This window comes from Chroicocephalus ridibundus, chromosome 7 (assembly GCF_963924245.1).
Source record: "Chroicocephalus ridibundus chromosome 7, bChrRid1.1, whole genome shotgun sequence".
In the NCBI taxonomy this organism is placed as follows: domain Eukaryota; kingdom Metazoa; phylum Chordata; class Aves; order Charadriiformes; family Laridae; genus Chroicocephalus; species Chroicocephalus ridibundus.
The window spans coordinates 24,376,876-24,401,852 of NC_086290.1; the positions used below are offsets into that span (position 1 = coordinate 24,376,876).

The 24,977-nt window shown below is 36.7% G+C and overlaps 1 protein-coding gene across 6 annotated transcripts in view; it reads left to right on the forward strand.

Moving 5' to 3' along the window:
• Positions 1-24,977, forward strand: part of UBR3 (ubiquitin protein ligase E3 component n-recognin 3) — a 114,151-nt gene that overhangs the window by 47,142 nt on the left and 42,032 nt on the right. For 4 of the 6 annotated variants that reach the window (XM_063340279.1, XM_063340280.1, XM_063340281.1 and 1 more), the window contains 9 exons: positions 607-748; positions 5,017-5,121; positions 5,979-6,152; positions 6,381-6,410; positions 7,851-8,311; positions 11,967-12,055; positions 18,497-18,646; positions 19,174-19,307; positions 22,837-22,947. In XM_063340279.1, the coding sequence (XP_063196349.1) occupies positions 607-748; positions 5,017-5,121; positions 5,979-6,152; positions 6,381-6,410; positions 7,851-8,311; positions 11,967-12,055; positions 18,497-18,646; positions 19,174-19,307; positions 22,837-22,947 (1,396 nt within the window). The remainder of the gene's footprint in view (positions 1-606; positions 749-5,016; positions 5,122-5,978; positions 6,153-6,380; positions 6,411-7,850; positions 8,312-11,966; positions 12,056-18,496; positions 18,647-19,173; positions 19,308-22,836; positions 22,948-24,977) is intronic. The other 2 variants (XM_063340282.1, XM_063340283.1) reach the window with 1 other exon arrangement.

A 24,977-nucleotide genomic window follows, 5' to 3' on the forward strand; every position in this document is an offset into this window, starting at 1 on the left:
TTCCGTTAGTCAAAGGGTCATCATAAACATATACTGTAAGTGGATTTGGGCAAGGTAGCAGTCTGTTAAATAATTACATTGTCTACTGCACTGGATTCCAGCTCCTTGTTAGAAATGTGGGTCCACGTTGAATTTAACACTTAATTTTTAAGTTCATAGATCAGACAGCACTGGTATTGTCAACTACAGCTAATTATGTCTAGCGTTTCCTAGTGTTGCCTGTAATCCATTCCTACAGATGTGAGATTTCTATGTTGGATGTCTGACTAATGTCGATTTGTGTGAAGTGAAAAGTTTTCCATCTCTTCTATGTGCCTCTTAGAATTGAAGTGGAATCCTTAAATTCATAGCAGTAATTAAGAATTCATTTAACTTTATAAATAAAGGTCATTTATGTCAGTGGTAATCCACAGAAAAATAAGACTGGATTCAATTTGTGTATACATTCCAATTTTTGGTATGCTTTTTAAATAAATTAAATGGCTTAGAAATGCTCATCAATTCTGAATTCAGTCTAAACAAAAAGAATGCAGGGCAGTTATCTGTAACACTGGCAGTTGTCTACATTATTGCAGTGTTTAATGTAAGTCTCACTTGTTTCAACAGTTTAAAGCAAAGTGGTAAATTCCCTGGGAACCCGTGGCCTCCTTACAAGAAGAGAACACCACTACATCCAAGTTACAAAGGTCTCATAAAGCTTTTACACTGTAAAACCCTGCACATCGTGCTGTTCACGCTTCTTTACAAGGTAAAGTCATAATTCTTGTTAAGTCCAGTATTGTACTTAAACTTTTTTAGAACAGGAGTTCTTAGAATTATGATTTTTTAAAAATAGGTTAATTACCGTAGTCAGGTTCAAATTTATGTAATGTTTTTATTTTTGTTTTATTTTCTAGATCTAATATGATGGTAGTTTTTCTACCATTTTAATTATTTCATGAATGATTGTTTCATATATAGGTACGCTAAGTCAGGTATCCAAGTGGCTGAGCAGTCTTGCTGTACTTAAGGCAACACTGTCTTATCCATCAGAGTTACCATTTCAGCTGTTGTTTGGTGATGGTTTTGGGGAACATGGTGGAGTGAGTGGTATTCCTTTGGCTCCCACTGCAGAATTTTAAGGCATCAACAGCCTGTTCAGATATGTGCAGACTTGATGGCTTTAGATCCTCACTGGGAAATATGTCTCAGAACTGCAGTTGGTTCTGACACTGCTTCCCAGATGCATTCTGGCTTTTGATAATGTTATAGCACTTGTTTTTTCAGGACTAATTGATGCCTTTAAATTGTGTTTGGTATTGTCTTTGTTAGTTGGCTGCCCTCTTTATGAGAAGTCCATCCTTTTTGAAGAGTACCTTCACCAGAAAATGGGACTTTGCATCTCTCTTTGTACTTGTGTGCAAAGTGCTTTCAAAGCAGTGTGCTGCAGAGGCAGACGAGGGACTATAAAAAGTGGTTTGATTGAAAAGCTCTTCCCTGGGCAGACTTTCCTTTTGTGCTCTTTTAAGTGCTCCCAGCTCCCCTAAAGCTCTTGTTTTGTTTCACTGTTTGAACTTGTGTCGAATAGAAAATATCTGTTGTTAAGTACAGCAATAACTGTGTGGTATTCACAGAGAGCTGTGCTTATTCCCACAGAGTTGTTTCAGATGATTTCTTTCTCTAATGAGGTATCATGGAAGCTGTCAGTATATCATTAAGGTGAAAGAAGACAATATTTTACCTGAATTCATTCAATAGATTTCACCTTTATGACAGAAAAGAACTTTTTCTCAAATGACTCAAAACCTGAGTCATTACAAATTAATGACTTCAGTAAACTGCAGGTTTTGCTGTGTAATTAGTGCAATTTCAAAAATCTACTTTAAAATATAAAGTACAAAAAAATGGACTCTGACTACTAATTCGTCCTTTTCCATAACATGTCCCATTCTGTTATGGGTAAGACTGAATTTCGTGTGCAGAGACTATCGAATGAAGCTATACCTTTTGGAAGCTCAGTAGCACAACACCTAATGGTTGGTCAAGGTTTTCCATTGTGAGACAACTAGTTTCTTTTCTTGCTGAAATTTAACCAATGTCTGACATTTTTCATGCTGAAAGCCTGTTCTGGCATGGGTTTCCAAGGCTGAAGAAAGGACGGAATATGTACCCTTTTCCCGTGTTTTGAACATTCTTTAATCAAGATTCTGGATTTTAATTTAGCCAAACTGTAGATACTGCAAAATTACGTTGTGTGCATGTTCTGTGGCTGTTTATTTGATTAAGTTAACTGTTGAAGTCCCAAGAAAGCCAACAGCAGACCGGGCATGCTACACCAGAGCTAACTCCACTTTTGCCTGGAGTGGTAGTAGTTTGTTTCCCAGGGATTTACATAATTTTGGCCAGAGAAGCTGCTGTGTGCGGCATGTTTAACCCTGCTACGCCCCAGCCGGGTGCAGTGGTGGGGCTGCCGGACCACTGCAGGGTGAAGAACAAGGCTGAGGTGTGGTACTGTGTAGTGGGGACTGGGGAACCACAGGATGGTTGGGGTTGGAAGAGACCTCTGGAGATCATCTAGTCCAACCCCCTGCCAGAGCAGGGTCACCCAGAGCAGGTTGGGCAGGAATGTGTCCAGGAGGGTTTGGAATGTCTTCAGAGACGGAGGCTCCACCACCTCTCTGGGCAGCCTGTGCCAAGGCTCTGCCACCCTCCAGGAGCATACCTGGAGAAAGTACTAGACAGGAGACTTACAGGAAGGCTGCTGAAGAGAAGGAGAGCTTGGCATTATGTAGAAGATGAATAATATTTTGACATGGAACAAAAATGGAGAATGTAGGGAAAGACTGCATCATCTTTTACTGTCTTGCTCATACCTTTTTTTGGCCGTTTATTCCTCTTACTCGGTTAAGAAGCTTCAGGGACTTAAATCTTGAGAGTCTTACAATTTCTGGGTTGCTATTTTAGCTGGAATGCTGAATACGTTTCTACCTGATTTGTGGATGGTAGAAAATACATAGTGATTGATTCCATGGATTGCCTTAAATGATGTTTTGTCTATTTGTGAAATTTTGCCAGTTTATAACAGCCTTTATATCCCTTGACTTCTGGGACTGTCTACAGAAGAACAGTAAACTACATTTGATGATTTGACTTTTCAGAAGCGTTGGTCAACATGACTTTTGATTCTGACTGCTACAACTGCACATGGTTTTCATATTAATGGAATACTGAGTGCCTTTTTAATTAAATAATCTATAATCTCAGATTTGATTGGGTTTGATTAAATTAGCTGCTCAAATGTAATTTAGAAAAGCTATTGTAAAACAATATTTAAGAACCTTATCTCTCTGATGTTTCTAATGGACGTATCTATTTATGAAATTTGGCCCTTGCAAAACTAAGTTATATTTAAAACTTCACTCGGCTGCACTCTAAAAATATTAATTTCTGTAGTAGCCTGTCAACAACGAAATTTTAAACATCCTTTCTCATCTATTTTTGGTAACTTGCGTGTTCTTGCCATTTTTTTTGCTTTAAATGAGAATATTCTCAAGAGGAAAGTTTTTTTCATTTCATCAGCACTGGTCCTTCCTCTCAATGCATTGAAAGCTGTGTTAGAAAAAAGATACGGGCATTATTAATCTAAAGTTATTTGTAATTAAAAAAGATTACTGAAGATGGTTGTGAACTAAATTCATGTTAACCCTTCTGGCATTTCCAGTTATCCAGGCATCGCTTATAGGTCTGGGACCTCATGAGACCTTACGATGACGGATCACGTGAAAAAGGGAGGGAATCATAGAATGGGTTGGGTTGGGAGGGACCTTAAAGATCATCCAGTTCCAATCCCCTGCCGTGGGCAGGGACACCTCCCACTAGACCAGGTTGCTCAAAGCCCCATCCAGCCTGGCCTTGGACACCTCCAGGGAAGGCTAGGTGCAGCTCTTTGCTTGGAGCTGACAGCGGTGGTGTCTGTGCAGCTTTATCTGACACTTCGGTTTTAAAGTAAATGGCAGTTCGAACTAGTAACAATTTTAAGGTACAAGTTTGTTTGACTGGAAAGAAACATAAAATTAAACTTCGCTTTTGCGGTGATGCTCAAAGGTTAGTTTTTTCTAAACCTCAGAATAATTTTTAATCTTCTTAAAAAAAATTGAATAAAAACTGAAGAGTCTGCACTGTATTATCCAGAACACTGGTTTTGTACATCAGGATCTATTGAAGTTTTAATAGACTGAGTGGAATAATGATTTCCTGTCTTTTAAATGCAACACTTCTGTTGATCTGTTGCATCCAAAATTACATGTCTTATTTTGTAGTAGTGTTCCACTACTATTATTGAAGACTATATTAATGTTATGACTCTTAGTATTCTTGGCCTACTTGGAACTGTTTTTTTATCCTACAAGATAATCAATAATCATGTATTTTGTTGGAGCATTCAGTCATAACGAGTGAAGCTTAAAACATCTTGCTGGTGTTTCAGAGTAGATAGTTACAAGAACTGTTAAATTCCTGTAACGTAATAGGAATAGACAGTTCGCTGCTGTTGAAAATAATTTTTTCCTATCTGTATTTTTATGCATATGATAGGACTTCGAAAGTGCTAACATGCAACAAAAATAAAACTAGTTTAAATGCTAACATTGATGCTTAGTGTCTATTGAAAATATACTAAGGTAGCAAGTGTTGTTATGGTGTTCTGCCTGTCTAGTTGTCTTAAACTGATACTTGTATCTCACGATACATCTCTTGTGAGCACAGTGATTAATTAAGGAAAAAAAAAAAACAGGCAAAAATCACGTATGTGGCTCAAGACCTTCTACCTTTCCTAGTGTGGCTAAGCTGGAAGGTCACGCTTGGAGATAAAATTTGTAGGTAGTAGCTTGAGCTTCTTCATACAAGACTCCTGGCTACTTTCTTTACCTTCCAGCTTAGGTTAGAGATATCTGTCGGGTTTTGGGGTTTTGTAATAGGGGTTGTGAGGGTATCAAAGATAAAACCTTCTAAGATGTGGATGTCTGTTTTTCTGCCTAGATATTAATGGATCATCAGAATTTATCAGAACATGTGCTTTGCATGGTTTTGTATTTAGTTGAGCTGGGATTGGAAAATTCTCCAGAACAAGAGTCAGATGAAGAGGTAAGAATAAATACCATCTTTTTAATTAAAATACGGAAGTAGGAATGAGAATAAAACATCTTTATTTATTTACTTAAGCAGGGATCAACTAAGCAAAAAAAAAAAAAAAGAAATTGCATAACATTGTAAAGAGGAGTATGGTATCTTGCTATATTTTTCAGCAGTTTCTGAATATATATCCTGATAACACAGATTGGTCAGGTCTTTACTACTCCGGAAACTAATGCTTGAAATTGGGTGCAAAAAAAATTTTAAATGATTGAGCCTAAAGGTCGCTTAAATTTCCAGAATTTCCACTGAGACCTTTATCACTGAGCATTTTATTGCTAAAGCTTTATATCTTCTAAAGTATGTGAATTAGCCAAAATACTAATTATGCTTTTGATGAGAATTTGAATATGAAGAGTCATTATTTCTGTGATTCCAGATTCCCGTATGGTATGTGCCTTTCATAATTTTTCCTACTGTTCAGCGTTGCTTATATGACTAAGGGTCTACCACTTCTTTTCAGAAATTGACTTCTATATAGTTCAGATTTTTTGTATTAATCTTAAATTGTACAGCTTTGGATTACTCTTAAGTACGTCCTTTTACTTCTGCTAGATAGTACATATTTGATTGTATTGAAATCAAATGTCTGGATTTATGTATTTATCAGACCTGTTGTCTTCATGGTAGGCATCAGTTATATCATAATTCTCAGAGGTATATCAGCTTTAGCGAGGTGGATACTGCTCGACGTATTGTTCCTATCTCATGGAGGGATGATGGCCTCTGTAATACAGTTATAAAAGCAACTTGACTTATTGTAGCACATAAAAGAAAGTATACTGAATTTTTTATTATTATTATTTTAGGAATCTGCAGGTGGACAAGAGCGTTGCCATGACAGTTGGTTTCCAGGTAGTAACTTAGTTTCTAACATGCGTCACTTCATTAACTATGTCCGAGTAAGAGTACCAGAAACTGCTCCAGAGGTGAAGAGGGAACCACCTGCAAGTACGAGTTCTGACGGTTTAGCTTCATCACAAGTAAGTACATACAAATAGGGGTTCTTTTCCTAGATTAGTTTAAGTTATGGGCTGTTTGGCTTCTTGTGTTAGGATTTTTTTTTACTGTTTTTATACAATTTTTAGGATTTTTTTTTTCTCCAGTAGTTTTTCCTAAGCGTACTGATAACAGAAACAAAAGTTATTTCAGATGATACCTCCTTACAAATGATGTATTTAATGACTTTTTTTTTGTCCTCAATCTACCAGAGTTCAAGGCGGAAGAGCCTCCAGAGAGAGGTAGATCTGTGTGCAGTTTGTTCTCCTAAGCAATTAACTAGCAACATGGCTTTAACTGTGCTCACCTTAACATTCAGTGAAATTTTCTAATTTTCCTGAATTTTCCTTTAATTCATGTTGCAAGGACTCATGCTTTTTTCATATTCTTGATTGTAATCTTAGGTAGTAGACTTTTAAGCAGAGACATGCCCTTACATTTTTAATACATATTTTGAAATAAAAGCTTTCTATTAAATACAAAATGTCACTGGTAGCTTACTGCTTGAGTTTTGTGTTTAGGCCTGTTTTGTCTTGGAAAGGTATTACTAACATTTAATAATGTAGAGTAGTCCTAGCTTTCTTGAATCTAGGTAAGTTTAACCTTACGTTGAAAGTGCATTTGCAATGATTAATGGCAAGTTTATTTGCTTTTTTTGTGAAAACAAAATGAATATGTAAACGGTGGCATCCTGAAAGATTTGTAGCCGGTAGATAATATAATCTCTGCATCAGGATTTTTATATACAGCACTTCAGATTATTGTATGCCAGATGCAGTGAAATACAATGGATATTTCTTTTGCATGTTAATGTTAGAAAAATAAATCAAAGTTTAAAGTAGGTAGGTGAGATGAAACAGATTAAAACATAAAGAAGGTAGGTGAGATGATTTTCAGAATCTAATTTTTACATTTGATTTTGGAAGTATTTGGTACCTCTTGGTTGCCCAGCCTTCCGAGAAGGAAGTGGGTAAGATGTTAAAACATTCTGAATTTCATGTTCAAAATATTCAGGAAACATCTCTGTGCTATGGATTCAATATATGCGACTTGGTTCCATGTATCCTTGATTTGGGACTGAAATCAAGGGTAGCACAGAATAGAAACATCTGAGTGGGCTTTGCCATTAATGTAGTAACTCATGTGCTCACGTGCCCCAAATAGCAAGCTCTGCTTGCGTGTATGGGTTTGTGGCTTCTGGATCTCACCTAAAAAATCCACACAAAATGGACAATGCCCACGGGGATGTGTGGGCTCACCTCTGTTCCCCTTTGTGGGATTATGAGTTGCATTGCACAGCAGTGCGTGGTAGACTTTCATAAAGACTTCTAAAAGACATGCTGAAATTATGAATATTCCAGAAAAAGTAAGGAAATATTACTTGGAGAACAGAATTCTAACTTTGACTAGAGCAACACCACTTGTTAGTTGTTTTGGTGTGGATGATATTTTTGTTTTGTACTTGGCTTTTTATGCAGCTGTGTATAACAGATTTGTTTAAAAATATGATATGCAGGGTTAGTATTTTGCTACCGAATTTCCATACATTTTAGAAGTTCAGAGGAAACTTCAAATGTTTTGTGCTTTTCCTCTTAATTTAAAATACTTTCTATAGTTTTTAAACATGTGTTGTTTATCGTTGTATTTTTTTTAAAATTAAACATTGTAATTTTTTTCCCAAGAACTCAGGGACAGCTCAAGTGTTCAGTTTGGTTGCAGAACGCAGAAAGAAATTTCAGGAGATCATCAATCGGAACACCAGTGAGGCAAATCAAGTGGTTCGGCCCAAAACATCAATGAAATGGTCAGCACCTGGTGCAACTCCACAGCTAACCACAGCCATTCTAGAAGTCAAGGAAAGCATACTGTCCTTGCTGATTAAGTTGCATCACAAACTCTCAGGAAAACAAAACTCTTACTATCCTCCATGGTTGGATGATGTGGATGTTTTAATCCACACGGAAATTCCAAGATACTCTCACGGTGATGGAATGACAGCAGTAGAAAGAATTTTATTGAAAGCTGCTGTACAGAGCAGATTGAATAAACGTATAATTGAAGAGATATGCAGAAAGGTGACACCTCCTGTCCCACCAAAAAAGATTAGTTCTGCAGAGAAGAAAACTTTGGACAAAGAAGAAAGGTAACTTTAACAACAAAGTAAAGGGGCGGTAGAAAGGCAGCATGTGTTGTGCATCTATTGATTGATCTGTCTGTAGGTCTCTGCGTGAATTACTTATTTAAAGAATAAGTCTTAATTCTACAGCTCTGTTCTTTATCCATTTTGTATATACATGATTTACGTTGGTACTGAGTAAGAACCTGCACCTTGCTAATTTAGAGCTTTAAATTAGAAAACTTTCATAGTAATTTTATGTGATTATACAAGCTTGCCTTTAATATTGCCATGTGTGTCACTCATATATAAAAAGGTGCAGAATTAAGACTGTATTAACTTTTGAGGCTTAACTGTGCAATCTTAAGATGAGTTAGAAAGTTTTTTTGGTTTGTGTTGTCTGTTCACTCACATGCAAACGTCACACCATGATTATTTTTGTTTACTATATGTGGGTTAGTAATGATGCGTTTCTCCGACACATTCAATTTTAAAATTTCATTTTTGATTTTTTTTATAGGCTTTAATTTTTTAAAAAGCATATTCATATTTTCTTATAACATGTCCTGACAACCTGCATGCCAGATGTCTGTCTTGGGCTGGTTTTTTGGGAAGATGCCCGGTGAAGTGAATAGTTGGTGTGGGAAGACAAGCTGGCAAGTTGTGGATTTTAGGGAAGAACTGGCTTGTCAGGACAGAAATAGTTGGAGAAGAGTAGCAAACGAAAGAACCAATTTTTAGTGAAAATCTCAGTGGGGGAGAATGGGGTCTTGGGAGCTGATAGGAGAAGGAGAACGTGGAATAGGAATGCAAATGCCGGGAGGGCACAAGTAAGACAGAGACTGGCATTTGGGGGATGTAATAGAGCCAGCCAGAAGGATGAGTTGGCTGCAGTGGAGCAGTGGGAAGAGATTGGTGACTGGTTAGTGCAAAGGACTGAAACATGGCATTTGAAGCGCGGGGACGGTGGATAGGTTTAGAAGATTGGGGAGTCAAGAGTGGGGTGGTCAGGACAGAGAACTTACCGTGCTCACTGGAATGGACAAGAATACTCTTGAGTGCTCGTCCATGCATTATGTTGATGTATTCATGGTTTGTGTAACCAGACTTCTTGATTATGGTTCTGGATATTTGGCTAGAAACATGCAGCTATCTGACTCAGATGGTTTCTGGATTGCCTTTATTTATCCAAATAATTAATTTATTTGAAAACAAATTTTTCACTAAATTCTCTCTGATATGTCCAAGATCTACACTGTACTAGAAAATTAAACATAAAAAAATACAAGTGGATTTAATACTCTTTTATAAGTTGCATACTTTACAAAGTAAATTTTGTATTACACGTGATCAGTTAATGGTTTAATTTTCAGCATCCCTTGTAATAGTTCAGTAAATGAGAGAAACAGTCAAGAGTTAGCATGTAAAATGGCCTTTCAGAAAAGGACAGACTGAATGACTGCTTTAGATAAAGCACAGCTACATCTTGGGCACCTCCTCATTATTGTGGTACTTAATAGTGCTGGATTTATGTACAGGAGAAGCATGAGAATTGATAAATCAAGTAACTTTACCTATAGAAAAGGGTAAAGTCATTCCTTTACCCCTATAAAGGATGTGATATTTTCAAGGATCTATTGTGGGCACTTTAAGTTTTCAGTTAAAACTGAAACATAATGATGAAAATAAATGTTTCCAGTTCTTTGTTGTTCTGAGCGACTGTTTTATTCTCCTCAAATCCATAATGGCATTGGGGACCCATGAGGTTTATTAATGGACAGTGTGATAACTGAAATGATTAATCTCATAAACTGACAGTGCTCGTATAGTCAGGTTGTGCAATTTTTACTCTATTTTTTGATTGTTTTGTTTTATTTTTCATTTTCCCCCCAGTCCAGTTTCGTATTGGTGAAGATCAAGGAGGCTGCAAGCGTTCAGTGATTTCCCCCTTTTTTGGTTACTCTGGTTACATAGAATGACAAACTTGGCATCACTTAGGCAATGGGCTGTCGCCATAGAAACCGAAATACAGGGCTAGTAGAGAGCTTGAGCTGCTTTGCAGTATTTTTTCAATTGCAGTGTCATACTCCCATGGGCCATCATGGAAAATTACTGAGCTGTACTGAATCTGTCAGAGTTTGTTTATGTCTTCTTATTAAAGGCCTCTATTTACAATCACTCCGCTTTTAGTCAAGGCGTATATTGAGAAATTTGCAGGGAGAAATAAATAAAAACAGGTTTCATGAATGCCCTGGTATGCTCTTCAGAATAATGAATCTTAGGATTGTTGTAAATAGAAGTTATTTTGAGAAATGGTGGCTGTACAATGTGACAGATAAATGGGCAGAGATATTTGGGTTTTTAAGATGCCTTTAAAAAGGCAAGTTGGAAGCTTTGACTTACAAACAGACCACCTCAGGATAGCAGGTTACAGCATATTCACTGCTTTGGGCCTGTGCGTGCCTGTTCCTGTGCCAGGACAACGATCATCAGACAGTGCTGGAGACTAAAGAGCAACCCATCAGCATATCAGATGCCAAGGGATGTTTTTAAATCCCTTGTTAGTTATCTGAATCATCTCTGAGCGGGGGGGAAGAATTCGTTGTAAATGCTGATGCACAGAGTTTGTAGCTCCGATGGAACTTCCCTGGCTGCGCTGGGGAGATGCTGGGAAAGCCCTTCTCCATGGGGCATGGCACGTTGCCATGTGGTGAGAAGCTGTGGTGGGAGTTTTGTTTGGTTTTCCCACTTGAACTCTTCCATTTCCTCTATTTGTAAACTCTTGTCTAAGTAAAGATCCTTTCTTGCTACCTCAGGAAGAAGAAAATCAATGTCTATTTTCTTTATCTTTTTACATCCATCAATATTTCTCTACCCACTGCAGTACGTATATATAGGGAGTTATAGAATAGCTTGTCGAATGGCTTTGTGCAGATCACTAATACAGTTTAAATAGAAGAAGGAGTCTCTAATGTCTTCCACTTGTAAATCCAGAGCTGTGTTATGCTATGAGGGAAAAGTTAGCAAAGTCAGCTCGGCTCCAGGGAGACAAGGGCCTTTGGTCTGGAAGCAATCCCCACCTTCTTTCAGTCCAAGTATAAAAGCTGATGGTGACCAGTATCTAGGGTGGAGGTGGGGGAGAAGGAACCAGCATGAGGAGCCTTAGCTGGAAAAGAAATTATTCGTAGTTGTTTCCCTTGGCATCAAGCTTGATATCAAAAGTGAGCGAGGTAGGCTTATTATTATTATTATTATTAACTTGTAAACATTGGTTGCTCACAGGAGTACTTAGTTTTGTACAATAGCTCACTTTTCACTCTGTTGTTCTTCCCTTTTGTAAAAGAAAAATAGCTTTCAAGACTTTCTTTTTCTTATGACGCCATGTCCTAATCTGTTAAAGGATCCCTTGGTTTTCTGAAGGGCTTACATAGGAAAGGATTTTATTCTTTTCTTTCAGAATCAAAAGAAAGTAACTCTTACTTCTTAAACATTACTTTTAAAGCGAGAGATTCCTTTTTTAGGCTTTGAAAATTAATCCCTTATTTAGAGAAAACTTGAATTTTCAATGATATTGTTGAAGGTGGTGACTGTAATTAGCCTGACACTGTAAACATTTTTCCCCTCCGTTATATATACTGTTGTTTTTTCCCCCCTCCCTCTTCCCCCCTCTCCTTTCACTCAGGCGACAGAAGGCCAGAGAAAGGCAACAGAAATTGTTGGCTGAATTTGCCTCAAGGCAGAAAAGCTTCATGGAAACTGCCATGGATGTTGGTAAGCTTTTGTGTGGTTGCTTGCTTGCCTTTTTTTTTTTTTAATTATTTTTTTTTAATTTTATTTCCATGTTAGTATTAAGGTTTTTACTCAAACAGTTTAAAAAAAGAACAAACCCCAAACAAAAACCCCTCCCCTCAGATTCCACTACTGTATCCACTTGTTCACCAAGTACTTCTTAAGAGGCTTATAGTTGTGTTTTCTAGGACAGATAATACTGAATACATAATTGCTAGAGAATAGATTAAATGATCTTGAAAATATTTAAAAGATAACACCTTATCTGTAGGACATAATTTTATTCCTATTTTTTCTTTATATGCATTGGATGAAATTATTAAATGTATGTATGTGATGTGTGTTAAAGTATTTACCTTTTCATATATTTAGCTTGTTTTTTAAAGATTGCCATTTCTTTAATCTGTAATAATAAAATTTAGGATAATTTCTTTATAGAGCCTCAAATTTCGATAAGGTAGATTTTTTGCATTTCAAATTTATATATAGAACTAAGGAAAGCATAATTTTTTGGTCATCTCAGTTGCTAAAAATAACATTGTATTCTATTTCAAGTACAGGTTTTACAGCAGAATCAGCTGCTTTTCCTGAGGATAAGTTCTTTCAGGTTCTGCTCTGTAGAAGCACATAATCTTGATTAGTTTGCTTGTGTTTAACTGAGCAATGGAAAATATTTTCATCATCTGGATGACTTCAGTGAAAATTAGCACTTCTGAAAGATAAGACAAAGCAGGAATCTTTTTTCTTTTTTTTCCCCCTCTTTCAATCAAATGTTATCTGCTATGTAGTTTTGTTTTGAGTTTAAGCACTGGTTAGAAATAATCTGACAACTGCTTTTGCTGAAAAGGTCTAGGTTTTGAAATTGTTGAATTCCCTTCAGTTCATAGGTTGCTGAAAAGATTTTTTCCTTCATACTTATGCAGGTTTTGGACACAGCAATCATTTGAAATTTCTTTAGCAAATATTGACTATATATATGGTGTTATGTTTGGAGAATGTGCAATACAACACAAAGCTCACAGATGAGTATGAGTTTAAGTTAAATTAGTTCCACCCCCCTGCCCTGGGCAGGGACACCTCCCACTAGACCAGGCTGCTCAAAGCCCCGTCCAGCCTGGCCTTGAACCCCTCCAGGGATGGGGCAGCCACAGCTTCTCTGGGCAACTCCTTCCCATGTTTCACTACCCTCAGCATAAAAAATTGGGATGCTGCTGTGAAACATGGCTTAAAAGGAAGTTACCCATGTTCACTGTTCATTTTTCATATTAAGTGTGTCTCATTTTACCAGCAAAAATTATTTATGTGAACTGGAATTCACAAAATCATCTGGAATCTGAAAATAAAGGTTGGCATTTTCTTGCAGATAATCACTGTAAAAAAAATTCTGACTATTTAGCCCTTTCCATTTGTGCCCCCTGTTAGTTTCTATTTACATCCTGTGACATCTGCAGAAATGCATTGCTGTTCGAGCCTGCCTGGAAGTAATTAAGTGAAATTTAGAAACAGTTATGTTAATGAACTAGGATGAAACAGAATCCACTGTGCTGTCTTTAGCTGTTTGACTGCAGGACAAACGTAAAAAGTAGAAAAATAAGCCAAGAAACATCGTTCTAAGGGCAGCAGATAGAGCTCTTGAAATGCCTCAGGAGAATGTGAGTCAAAAATGTGTTGTCATGTACAGGGTCAACTCCATAGGCCTTCTAGTCTCCTAGTAATAGTTGCTTTTACGTCTTTGTTTTGAGAGTACTTACCGCAGTGTGAGGCAGTGGTTTATCCGTCATGACGTGGAACTCCACAGAAGAGATTTTTGAAACTTCGCTGCCTTTCAGGCTGGACTTGTTAAGAACAAAAATAAATCCCTCTGCGCAGGTTAATAGTTGTCTTTAACAAATTACGGTAAAATTTGTCAAGACCTGTCTATTTACATTTTTTAAACATGAAATATTATGATCCATTTGAGGCAAGCTGATGAACCTACCTAATCAAAAGTATCTTAGTGAAAAATTGTGAATTGGTTAATTTGTGAATTATAAATATTAAGGTATCTTGCATCCCTTCAATAGTTTTGCTGGCTCTGAAATGCCCAATATGATTTTTTTTTTTTAATGCCTCATGTAAGTATGCAATATGATTTTTGTGTTTCTTTCTGATGTTGTGAGTCTCAGCAGGACGTCATTTTGTCCTTCAAGCAAACGTTCCTTAGCTAGAGTTAAAAAGAAGTGCAGAGTTTTAATGCAAGGTGACACACATTTCCTAACGCTCAATCTTCTGAACCCAGATAGAAAAATAAATTAGGTACTGATCTCTTGAGAATACGTATGCTGGGTCAGGGCAAAGAACATTAGCATGCTAATGGTTGCTTTGATGCTGAGGGGCCGCTTTGACACACAATGTATACAGCAGGAAAAATGTTGAATCCAGTCAAAATATTGTAAACTATATTTACTGTGTTTACAGAGCCCTTTCAGTTCTGGGGTTTTGCTGGATAGGGGGAAAGAAGGGGAGTGAATCTGTAACTCTGGAGAGTACAAATGAAGTAAAATTCGTGCAGCAATGCATTCTGCAGCAAAACTGTGCTAGATTTTAGCAGACTGATTTGCTAGGAGGTGGGAAATGCTAGGATTTTGTGACTTTGGGTCTCTCAATCCTATTGGTACAAACCAAACAAAGAGCTAAATAATTAACTTTTTTAAAAACCCATGGGAACGATAGCGTTTGGCACTACCCTGGATTTCTGTCACAGTTTAAATGTTTTCATCCTCCTTTGGTGTTTTCATCTTTGTTTTTACTGAGGTTCATATTTATCCAGATTTCTGAAATAATTCACAAGGATAAAGTCCCAGAACCCACTGTAGGGGCGGTGGGTGTGTGTTATAACCTTAGACAAACCTTTGTGAACTGATACCGATACCATGTGTCTTATCTTGTATTTCCCATTTGCTCCTTCTTCACACACACTGACATCATCAGGACAAGTCTCTGTGAAATCAATTAGGTTAAATCTTTGGAGAGTCAGAGTTTGAAACTAAGCATCTTTGGTTGTGTTCCAAAGGACGCTTGACAAGAAAATACACTTGCTTTCTTGCGTGACTGCTGCCTGGCTAGTAAAGACGTGCTTCAGCCTGGCGACTTGAAGCCATCTTGGTCTTCTTGCTCTGCCGTTGTCACTACCTACTTTCTGTATCTCCAGTGAAGCGATGAGATGTCTTCTTTTGGGTGCCAGAGGTTTTTACACAAAACAAAACAGAACCGCAGGCTCCTGCAAAACCTGTTTGAAAGATGGAGGAGTAATATGCCTGAAGAGGAGTATCTTAGCAAACGTCTGGCAGAAGATTCCTTTGGCGCTCAATAAGGCAACGTTGTTCTGGGACATAACGCGCTAGTGCTGTTTTCATGGAAAGGTCTTCCTAGGGTCAGCAAAAAATGTTGGGAGTTTATGTATGAGTGGAAACAAAATAATGAGATTTTTAGATTATTCTTCACCTTTTAGTTGCAAGTGATGCAGCTGTGTTCATGTGACGGTTCTTGGTGGCGATTTGGGTAGGGTTTTTAGCTAGAATAGAAGGAATTTTATGTTCTATTAAGGTTTAACTATAAAGATTTTTAATCAATATAAAAGGACATTTAACAAGGTAATAATTTTTATTAAGCTGTCTTTTATATAATTGTATTTTGGGAGTTAGAAAATGTTAGTTCATGCTTTAAAAATAGGTAAGAACCTGTATTTTCTAAATCAAATGAATAAAATAGCATTACAACTCCAGTCATTTTAAATAAATACCTCACAGGTTGCCATGGAAAACACAAAGCAATTCTGTACTTCTGTTTACATGAAATGGAGAAAAGCGGGGGGGAGAGGGGGAGGGCGGGGAGAAGACTGTGAAGCTAGAAGTTTCTGGGCATTTTAAGCTTCCATATTGCAGAACAGTGCAGTTTAGTTTTATTTTTCTCCATATGAATAGGAAATACATAACAGAAAGTGAAGTAGAATGGAGACATTGCAGTTACTTTATATTCAGAAGTATCAGTGCGCTAATGAAATATTTCAGAACAAGGTTTGCAGGAGTCTTTCTCATTTTCGACAGTATTTTTGAGTTGAAACATGTTTGTCCGGGTCCTTGTCACTGTGGGTGGATCATGTAGCTGGTGAGGCAGGGTCTGCGGCTTCCACAGGAGCTCCACAGAGGCAAATCTCAGGAAGGCAAGAAAACCAAGGTTGAGATTGTTGCTGTATGCATAGCTTGCTCTCTTCTTTCCAGACTGACACTAATATATTTTCACCCATGAATTACGCTGCCAAAATGTACCTTTTCAAACAAAGCATAGCCCAGGTCTTACCTTCCAAAGAAGCTAGCAACTATGTTAAGCCAGTAATCAAGGTTTATCATAGTCCATTCAAAAAGAATTGGGTTTTTTTTATTGTTTGTTTGGGTTTTTTTGGTGTGCTTAATTATTTGAGATTTTAAATCCTTGCTGATTTCTCTTATCAATGGATTTTGTATTAATTTGCTTTGTTTTCTTTCACTAGCTCTGGGGGAAATTATTTTATTAGGAAGTCTTCCTTTATGCTAGAAGTTTAGTTCCCTTGAAATTTTATTGTTTGCTAAAGTAGCCTAGCACTAGATCTAAGTACTTGTGAAGGAAACATGCGTTTGATCGCTGAGTTTTAAAATTAAATTAGCCTGATTTTTATGTCCCTGTTGCACGTAGGCAATAGAAGTATAGATTGCCTATACTGAATTATTTGAAACACCTTTTAAGTACCAGGATCTGTGGTTTTTTTCCCTTCAGGTTTAAGATATGCAATTCATGATGAATGCTCCTTTGTAAATTAAATGACTGATTTTGAGGACTTCCATTGAGTTGTTCAAAATCTGATTGACACACTATATTCTCTTACTACATGTCTTAAAAAATGTTGAATGGATGTGTGTTTTATGTTTTCTTGACAATATTTTAGAAAAAGGTCAATAAGGGTGGAACTCTCTAGTAATTCTTGTGGTATGTGCTCCTAATCCACAGGCATATGTGAGCATGCGTTACACAACTATGAGGAGATGTTAAATAGAAAAAATATCTCTAGTGTTTATTTCCTCCCTGCTGTGTTACAGTTCCTCATAGGTTTTCTGTATGTTTAGACTTAAAAAACATTTACAGTTGATGCATTCTACTTTTTATTGTACGTCTGACTGCCACTAGATGGTGATAGACGTGTGTACAATATTAAGAACTGTATGTCCATGAAGACAGGAGTTCATTTTCATATGACCCTCAAGAACTGACTGGAAAATCAATAGTTACTAAAACAACATAACTTTGATTCTGCCCTGTGAGAGCATTGCATGGAGCTTTTCATAGCAAAGAAAGATGCTGCCTGGCATCCAACACACCTCTTATAGCAACAGGCCTCCTGTGCTGAACTTAGCGTGGATTTTCATCAGAGAGCAGCTCTCTTAAAAGCAGTTCTGCATGAGGACTGTTGCTGCACTCAAGGTTTTTGGGTTCTGTATCCAGCACCTTGGCTTACTTAATCAAGGAGTTAAGATGGGGAGGAAGTGTTTTCCTTTGGAAAAATTATCTTCTAGGAAAGAAACAAAGCACCCTTAGAGTCTCGATGAAAAGGCTGACTGTATGTGTTCCCGATCAGTCAGGAGAGGATCATTTAGTCTTAAGGTGCTATTCTTTCAGGCCAATAAGAATTCTTACCTTGGATTGTAACATAACATAAAATTTGTTCCATTTTATTTAGCGTCCTGCCCTGAAATCACCACCAACAACTGTCACGTGAACAAAGCTTCGTCAAGTGCAGTTGCTTCAGTCCTTTGAACGTTTGAACGTTTAGCCTTGAACGTTTCTGTCTGTGCACCTAGGAAATAATAAAGTGGCCCATTAGAAAAAACAGATCTCTGATACATCTTGTATGCAGTAAATGTTTAAATGTCTACTGCATAGCAGCAGATTACTTTCTTAATGCACCACATATTTTTAAAGCTTGTTCAAGTTTCATATTAAAAATAATCTTTTGGTTTTAGTTGCACGTTTCATTCACTTTGTCTAAGCATCTTAAAATTATTTCTAAGGTCTGCAGATTAACTTTTTCCTTCTAATTGTTGTCAGAGTTTTCAATATAGTATCTAATGAAACAGAAGTTACATCTCTGCTTTGTAGAAGTTTTAAAGAGATCACGCTTAATGCAAAACTTGAACTAAACATTTAATTCCACTGAATATGGGAAAACTTGTACTTCAGTGTGTAGGTGTCTTTCTGTTTGAAGCAGCAAGGTTAGTTTCAAGTAACTGTCAGTGTATTAGTTGTAGATAAACTACAGAAATTATTTTGGAGTTTTTTCATCACTACCTCAGTGCAGATACAACTGGATTTCTTTCCCTCTGTTTAATATTGATTTTCTTATCCTTTTTTTAGAATCACCAGATGCTGATATTGCCATGGAGGTAGCTACATCGGAACAGCATGTTTCTGAGGCAATATATGATTGTGTTATTTGTGGACAAAGTGGTCCTTCTACTGAAGACAGACCTACGGGGCTAGTTGTCCTATTACAAGCATCCTCAGGTACCAATGCTTGACTTCTTGGACAAGCAGTGTTTCTGCAGCTTTTAGTATGTGTGCATAAATACTGTTGTGTCTCATGGAGCCTGGAAAGAGAAGAGTCTCCACTTTTTTTGGCGGATGATCCTCCGTGAGGCACATGTGTAGGTCTAAGGATACTGAGAAAAATTTTAAATGTTTGGGAAAAGAACGAACATTTTCATTCCCTCATAGTTCCTGTTAGCTTTTGGAAACACAGCAGTATATAATAGAATTTCCTGCAGGAAAATAGGCATTGAAAGAAAAAGAAAATAAAATAGCCATCAGTGTGTCTTTATGTATGTATGTATGTGTATTTGTGTATGTATATGTACTTTATGTACAAATGCAAAAGCACAGCTTTCAGTGTTCAATGTCTTTAATAATTTTTTTTACTGTTTAACATCAACAAAGCACATTGTAGTTACAAACCAGAACTTCCTGATTGTTCTTTTGATTGTTTAGCATGTTGTTATCCATTGCATTCTTTACTGCTGCTTTTCTCCGTACAGTGTTGGGACAATGCCGCAATAGCACTGAGCCAAAGAAACTACCAACTACTGAAGAGGAGCAAATATACCCTTGGGATACCTGTGCAGCACTGCACGATGTGAGGCTTACAACTTTACAGCGGTACTTTAAAGATGTAAGTATTTCATATGAACAGTGCTACCACTTACGAAAAAATCATGCAAAAAGGTAAATGAAATTACAACTGTGAGTCCTTACAGTTTCATTTCTACATGTAGTGAACACTTTGTCATGTTGTAGTAGTGTTTACATTTGATAGGGTCCTTATTTTTAAATAGTGTCTGGCTTTCCTCTAATTACATTTTTAGCGTAGGTATCTAGTCAATCTATAGGCTATATAGTCATTAAATATCCATGCAGACGTTCTCTAGAAGAAGATATTTTACAATTAAGTGTAACCACACAACTGAGATGTCATTTCACTGTCTTGGGTATTACTTTCAAAACACCATTTTTCTTGCAGCCATTAAAAGAACCCGATCAAGGAATTACTCTTAATCAGTTAAAAGTATTTTTGGCAGCATAGAGTAAGTTGAAAGAGTTGTTTTAACCTGTAACAGTTTTCTGAGCCACTACAGAGAAGGGGAGGATGAGTGGATGGGAAGGAGGGACCAGCAGAAGACTTCACCCTCTTCTGCTGAATGCTAAATTCTGCACAGCATTACTGAAATTCAATTTTACATTAATTGGTATGTTATTGTTTGTTTTGCAGTTCTGGTAGCTGTTCCAAACAGAGTTTTGCATTGCTTCACAAAGCCACATTACAGCTTTTCGTATTTAACTTTGAGAGCCAATTCTTGTTGCTTAACAGAACACGTTCAGTTAAGACCTCTGAAGCAGTGAAGTGCTGCCTGTGACTCTCCTTGCTGGTGTAAGGAGAGACGTGAACAGCCATGTAAGATAAAATATAACTGTTCTCCCCAGAATGATTTCTCAGAAGAATATGTAACCTGTGACCCTACATTAGTTCCTATAGGTTGGTCCCAGGTGACACACTGGCTCTTAGGTAGATCTAACTAAATAATCAGCCTTTAGAAGCTTAAATACTGGCTTTAAAGAGGAAAAACTGTGGCAATTTTTACTCTGACACAATTGCTGGCTTTCTTGGAATCTGTCATCCACAGATAATTGAAATTTGCCCGCTGTAACCAAGGTTGCTTATGTAGAGTAGATTAATTCAGAGTAAATTTCATAATTGTTTTCATATAGTTTTAAAAATTGGTCATTGTTTTCAGAAAAATACCTTCTGAGGCAAATACTATACACTTTCTTGCTAGAAAGTAAAACTTTGAAAGATGTAAGCAGGAAATTATTTCTGAACAAAAGATGTATTATTTTTTTTTTTAGTTCAAAAAGAATCTGTGGACAAGCTTTTCTTTTTCTGACATTGATGGTGTTTGCTTATTATTATTTCAAATGTATGATAAATGATAAAAAACATTGACCAAATACTGTAGCTTTATTTTTAAGTGTTTGCATACTACAGATTTAAGGAGTTCCAAGCAAAATGTTACCCAAAAACTTGATCTCACTGAAGGGGATATTTCCCTTTCTGTGCAGTAACACTACCAACAGATTGGTCTAAAGTACACTGTAATGCAATGAGCAAACGCATCCTGCTTTCAAAAATTCCAGTCCTGAGTCAAACATTAGTTGAATTAGCTGGTTTTGCTTTCAAGTTTCCAGGTCACTACTGTGCTAAAAAAATGTCTCTGCATGAAAGAACTAATCCTTAAATTTCTTTTGGCATAAAATGGAAACATCTGTTAGTGTCTTGAGCATCTTGTTCAGCTGAGCTAAGCAATAAGAAGTCCTTTTGTTTGTCAACTGTGCCCTTCCCACTAAGTGTCCTTCCTCTAACAACAGATTTCAGGAGGCAAGAGAGTAATTTCACTTAGATGTGAAAATCTTAAGTTGTGAAACAAGATCTAGCTCATTCTACTAGAAGAGAAAAAATAATATTCAAAAAGGACGTGTTATATGCAGATTGGGCATAACAGGCCAATTCTTTCCATGGAGATTCCTTTTGCGCTTTCTTAGCTGAAATTTGGTGCTTGTTGTCAGTCAGAGAGTTCTTGCCCGTTAAAGGAAAAATCACTGAAAGTGATTATTTTTAATATGGAGAGGTATGACTAAGGATTAGGAGATAAAATTTCATATACTAGATTTATAGGACTATTTTCAGAATCCCATAGTACTCTGTAACCAATAACTTCATGGAGGTGTGTTTCATCCCAAGCCTGTGCCTTACTTTGGAATCTCCTCTATTTCTGAACTCAAGGGTAATAAAGCCTTTCTGCAAAGACTTTGAGGTTGGTTTTTCTTCCTTTGCAACTGCTGCTAAGTAGCCTTGTTAAATACATGCAATAAATAATATGTTTCCTGGATGAAACATTTGTCCTGTGGGGCTTATCCAGGTATGTCATATGACTTTACTGATAGTGCAGAACTAAATCATGCAGGAACCAGCAGAAGAAAAAGAAAGTTTTTCTCGAATTCTATGAATCTTATGTTGAGACAAGGTATATAGGAGCACGTTCTATAGCTAGAATTTGTATTTTTGTTTTGATTTCCTGCTCATATGGGGCGGGGGGTGAAGAGATGCTAGGACATCCTTAGGAAAAAGCTATCAGAGTTGGTGATTCGTAGTACCCTGGTTTTGCATCATACATTAAGACCATTTTAGGGTGAGCCTACACTAAAAATTGTTTTCCGATTCTGGTAGCCATAAATCCTTTTCTGTGCTTTAAATGTATAAACAGATTGTACATTTCAATCTGTGTATGAAATTATTTCTTTGAGAAATGGAAACTTAATAATTAGAGTGACTGCAGCTAGGTATTCTGCAGGAGAATTTTCTAAAATTCTTTACCATAAGTTTGCCAGTGGTGACTCTCTTTTCAGCTCATTATTTTCTGAGCGCTGCCAGCGAGGTAACTTTATTTTTGACATGCGGGCTTTAAGTGCAGTCTTTGAATAAGGCTGACGTCTTCAAAACAGTCCTAGTATAAAATTCAGTTCACTAAGCAAGGATTTGTTCTCTTTTCCTTTTAGGAGATGTTATATACAGTATTGTTCAACAGCTCATTAAAAACCCTACGTGTTTACACTGAATTTTAATAACAGATTGGGGCTTAAGTATATAACTGTGATCCTGTTATTTTGGTTACTTACCAAACTGAATGAAATGTATTGGAGCAGTATGCTGCCCTTGTACGTGGGATAACTTGTGCTATTGGAACAGATGGTAGAGTTAGAGCTGTCTTCATGCTGTAATAAAGAGGTTCTTAAGATAATGACTTCTTTAAAGTGACAAGAACTGCGAAATTTTCGCTTAAGTGTTTGGCTTTTTACTAGAAAGAATAGCATAATGCCAGCCATGGAAGTTAGCGTAAGTAAATACAATGGTGCTGGACTCGACAGTGCTGGGTTAACAGTTGGGCTTGATGATCTTAGGGGTCTTTTCCAACCTAAATGATTCTATAAAATAATTTTTTTCTTTATTTCCTCACCCTATGTCTTTTAGTTAGATTGCATGGAAATAAAAATAAATACATTTTTTAAAGTCTTAAAATAAGTTGTGGCAAATACCTTTATAACTATATATATTGTTCTTTTTTCTTACTGTTTTTGCCGCCTTTTAGAGTTCCTGCCTGCAAGCAGTGTCAATAGGCTGGGAAGGAGGTGTTTATGTACAAACTTGTGGTCACACTTTACACATAGATTGTCATAAATCTTACATGGAATCTTTACGGGTAAGGAAAACTAGAGGTCATCTTATCTCTTCTTTTTTTCTTTTTTCTTTGATCTCAACTGTTCTTAGTGACATGAATTGGATTTATGCTGTTCCGTTTGGAGAAAGATTTGGTTTAAATGAATGGACAATATGTTTTTATTATATTTCAAGAACTGTAGATACTAAATCTCTTATTATACCTTGGCATTATTAACAAAAGTACTTCATTTTCAGTTATTCTGATATATCAGAAAAAATATTTGCCTAAATTGACAACGTTGATAAAAAATTAAATTACTGGGTTTTGGTGTTTGTTTTTTTCCTGGTGTGCATATTCAGGTAAAGCATTTCTTACACTCTTCATTTCTGTTTGATCTGTAACATGTTAGAAATTACAGAGAAATTGAAGAAAAAATGAGAGGAGAATTTTACAAATACAAACTTGTGCTTTTGGTTAATTTTAATGTGAAAATTCAGACACAAAAAAATCAGATTTTTATCTCTAGTTATGTATGGTATATGTTACGTATATACATGCAGTTTAGAGAAATGAGTTAAAACAGTTTCACTCATGTGAATTATGCCTTTTTTTTTTTTCCTCCTTGAAAAATACTATTGGGAAATTACTGCTGTATATGGTTTTTAAAATACAGTTTGTTGGTCGAGCCTCAGAAATTGTTGGCTAGAAAAGATGTCCATTTGTTTTCACGTGGTCTCAGTAAACAGGGTAGTGTTCTATTGGTGTTGCCGGCCTCCTTCACCCTTCTCAATCCCTTGCAGCCCAATTGCAGATCTTCTGAATAGCACCATACAATGTTATCAAAGCTCAGCAGTGGTAGAAGCCATCAGATTTTAAGTAATCATTTATTTTTAATGTAACAAAATAAAGACTAAATGACAACTTCTTGTTGCATACGAAAATGCTTTTTTTTATTCAAGATTACTTTGTGGCATTTCTTTAGTTTTGATTTTTCATAAGATTTGTTGATCTGTTTCCAGTTTGAGAAAAACTATGAGCAATGGTTTGTGGTTTTAGTATCTGCATTGGTTATACTGTGACACTTAGCTCGAGAGAAACGGGAAGCTGTGCCACCTTTATTGGATTCTATGATGAATTGTTCTTTTCCATATGGCTGTAAAGTTGCTTTCAGGGGTAAATGTGTCATCAAGATATAACTAATTAAAATCTGGGCTTTCATGGTAGAATCTCATTTTAGAGATTTTTGAAAAAGTAATCTTTTGCATCATATAGACACTGAAGTCCCTTTTCTGGTGGATTCTCAATTAAACTCGAAATAAACTGTTATTCCATGTCATTGTATTCTTGAAGATTTCTAGATTATTTGAGTGAACTTTAGATCCTACCAGGTATTATTACTGCCTAGATGAGTGCATAATAATTTTGACTATTCCTAGCATTCTTAATACCGAAATAATTTATATAGACTCGTGTTCATCTGGAGAAAACATTTATTTTTACATAATACAATCGGAGATCAACATCCAGAAAGGTGTGTAAAAGTAGGCTAACCAGGACGCCTCAGCATTCTGGGCTGATTGCTTGGAGTTTAAATTATAGTCAGTATTAACTTCGCAGTTCTCTTCTCCCAGGGGTGGGAAGCCATTGAGGCAATTCACAAAGCTGAAGCAAGGTTGCTTGCCAATAACAGGAGCACTCAGGAGATGTCCCCACTTCCCAAACACCTACTTCTGGGTCCATTTTTTGATCCTTCAGGATAAAGAAGAAATAATTAGGGGTTTTGTCATGCTACCCTCCAATGGCTACTTGCTTAGGTTTTTCAGCCTGTACTACTTCTGTGAAATAACATCAAATATTTTTCATGACTGAAAATAAAATTGCCTCTCTATAAATTAAAAGATCTTATCGAAGGAGTCTCAAACTTTACAGGAATTGCCAGAAAGAGACAACATGTGAAACGATCAAAATGCCCCATTGAAGCATTTCTAGTTTATTATGGGGATACTGTTGAAAGTGAAGAGTACTTTTAAAAATTAGGAAAATGAGTTGAGTTGGAGGATTGTAAGACA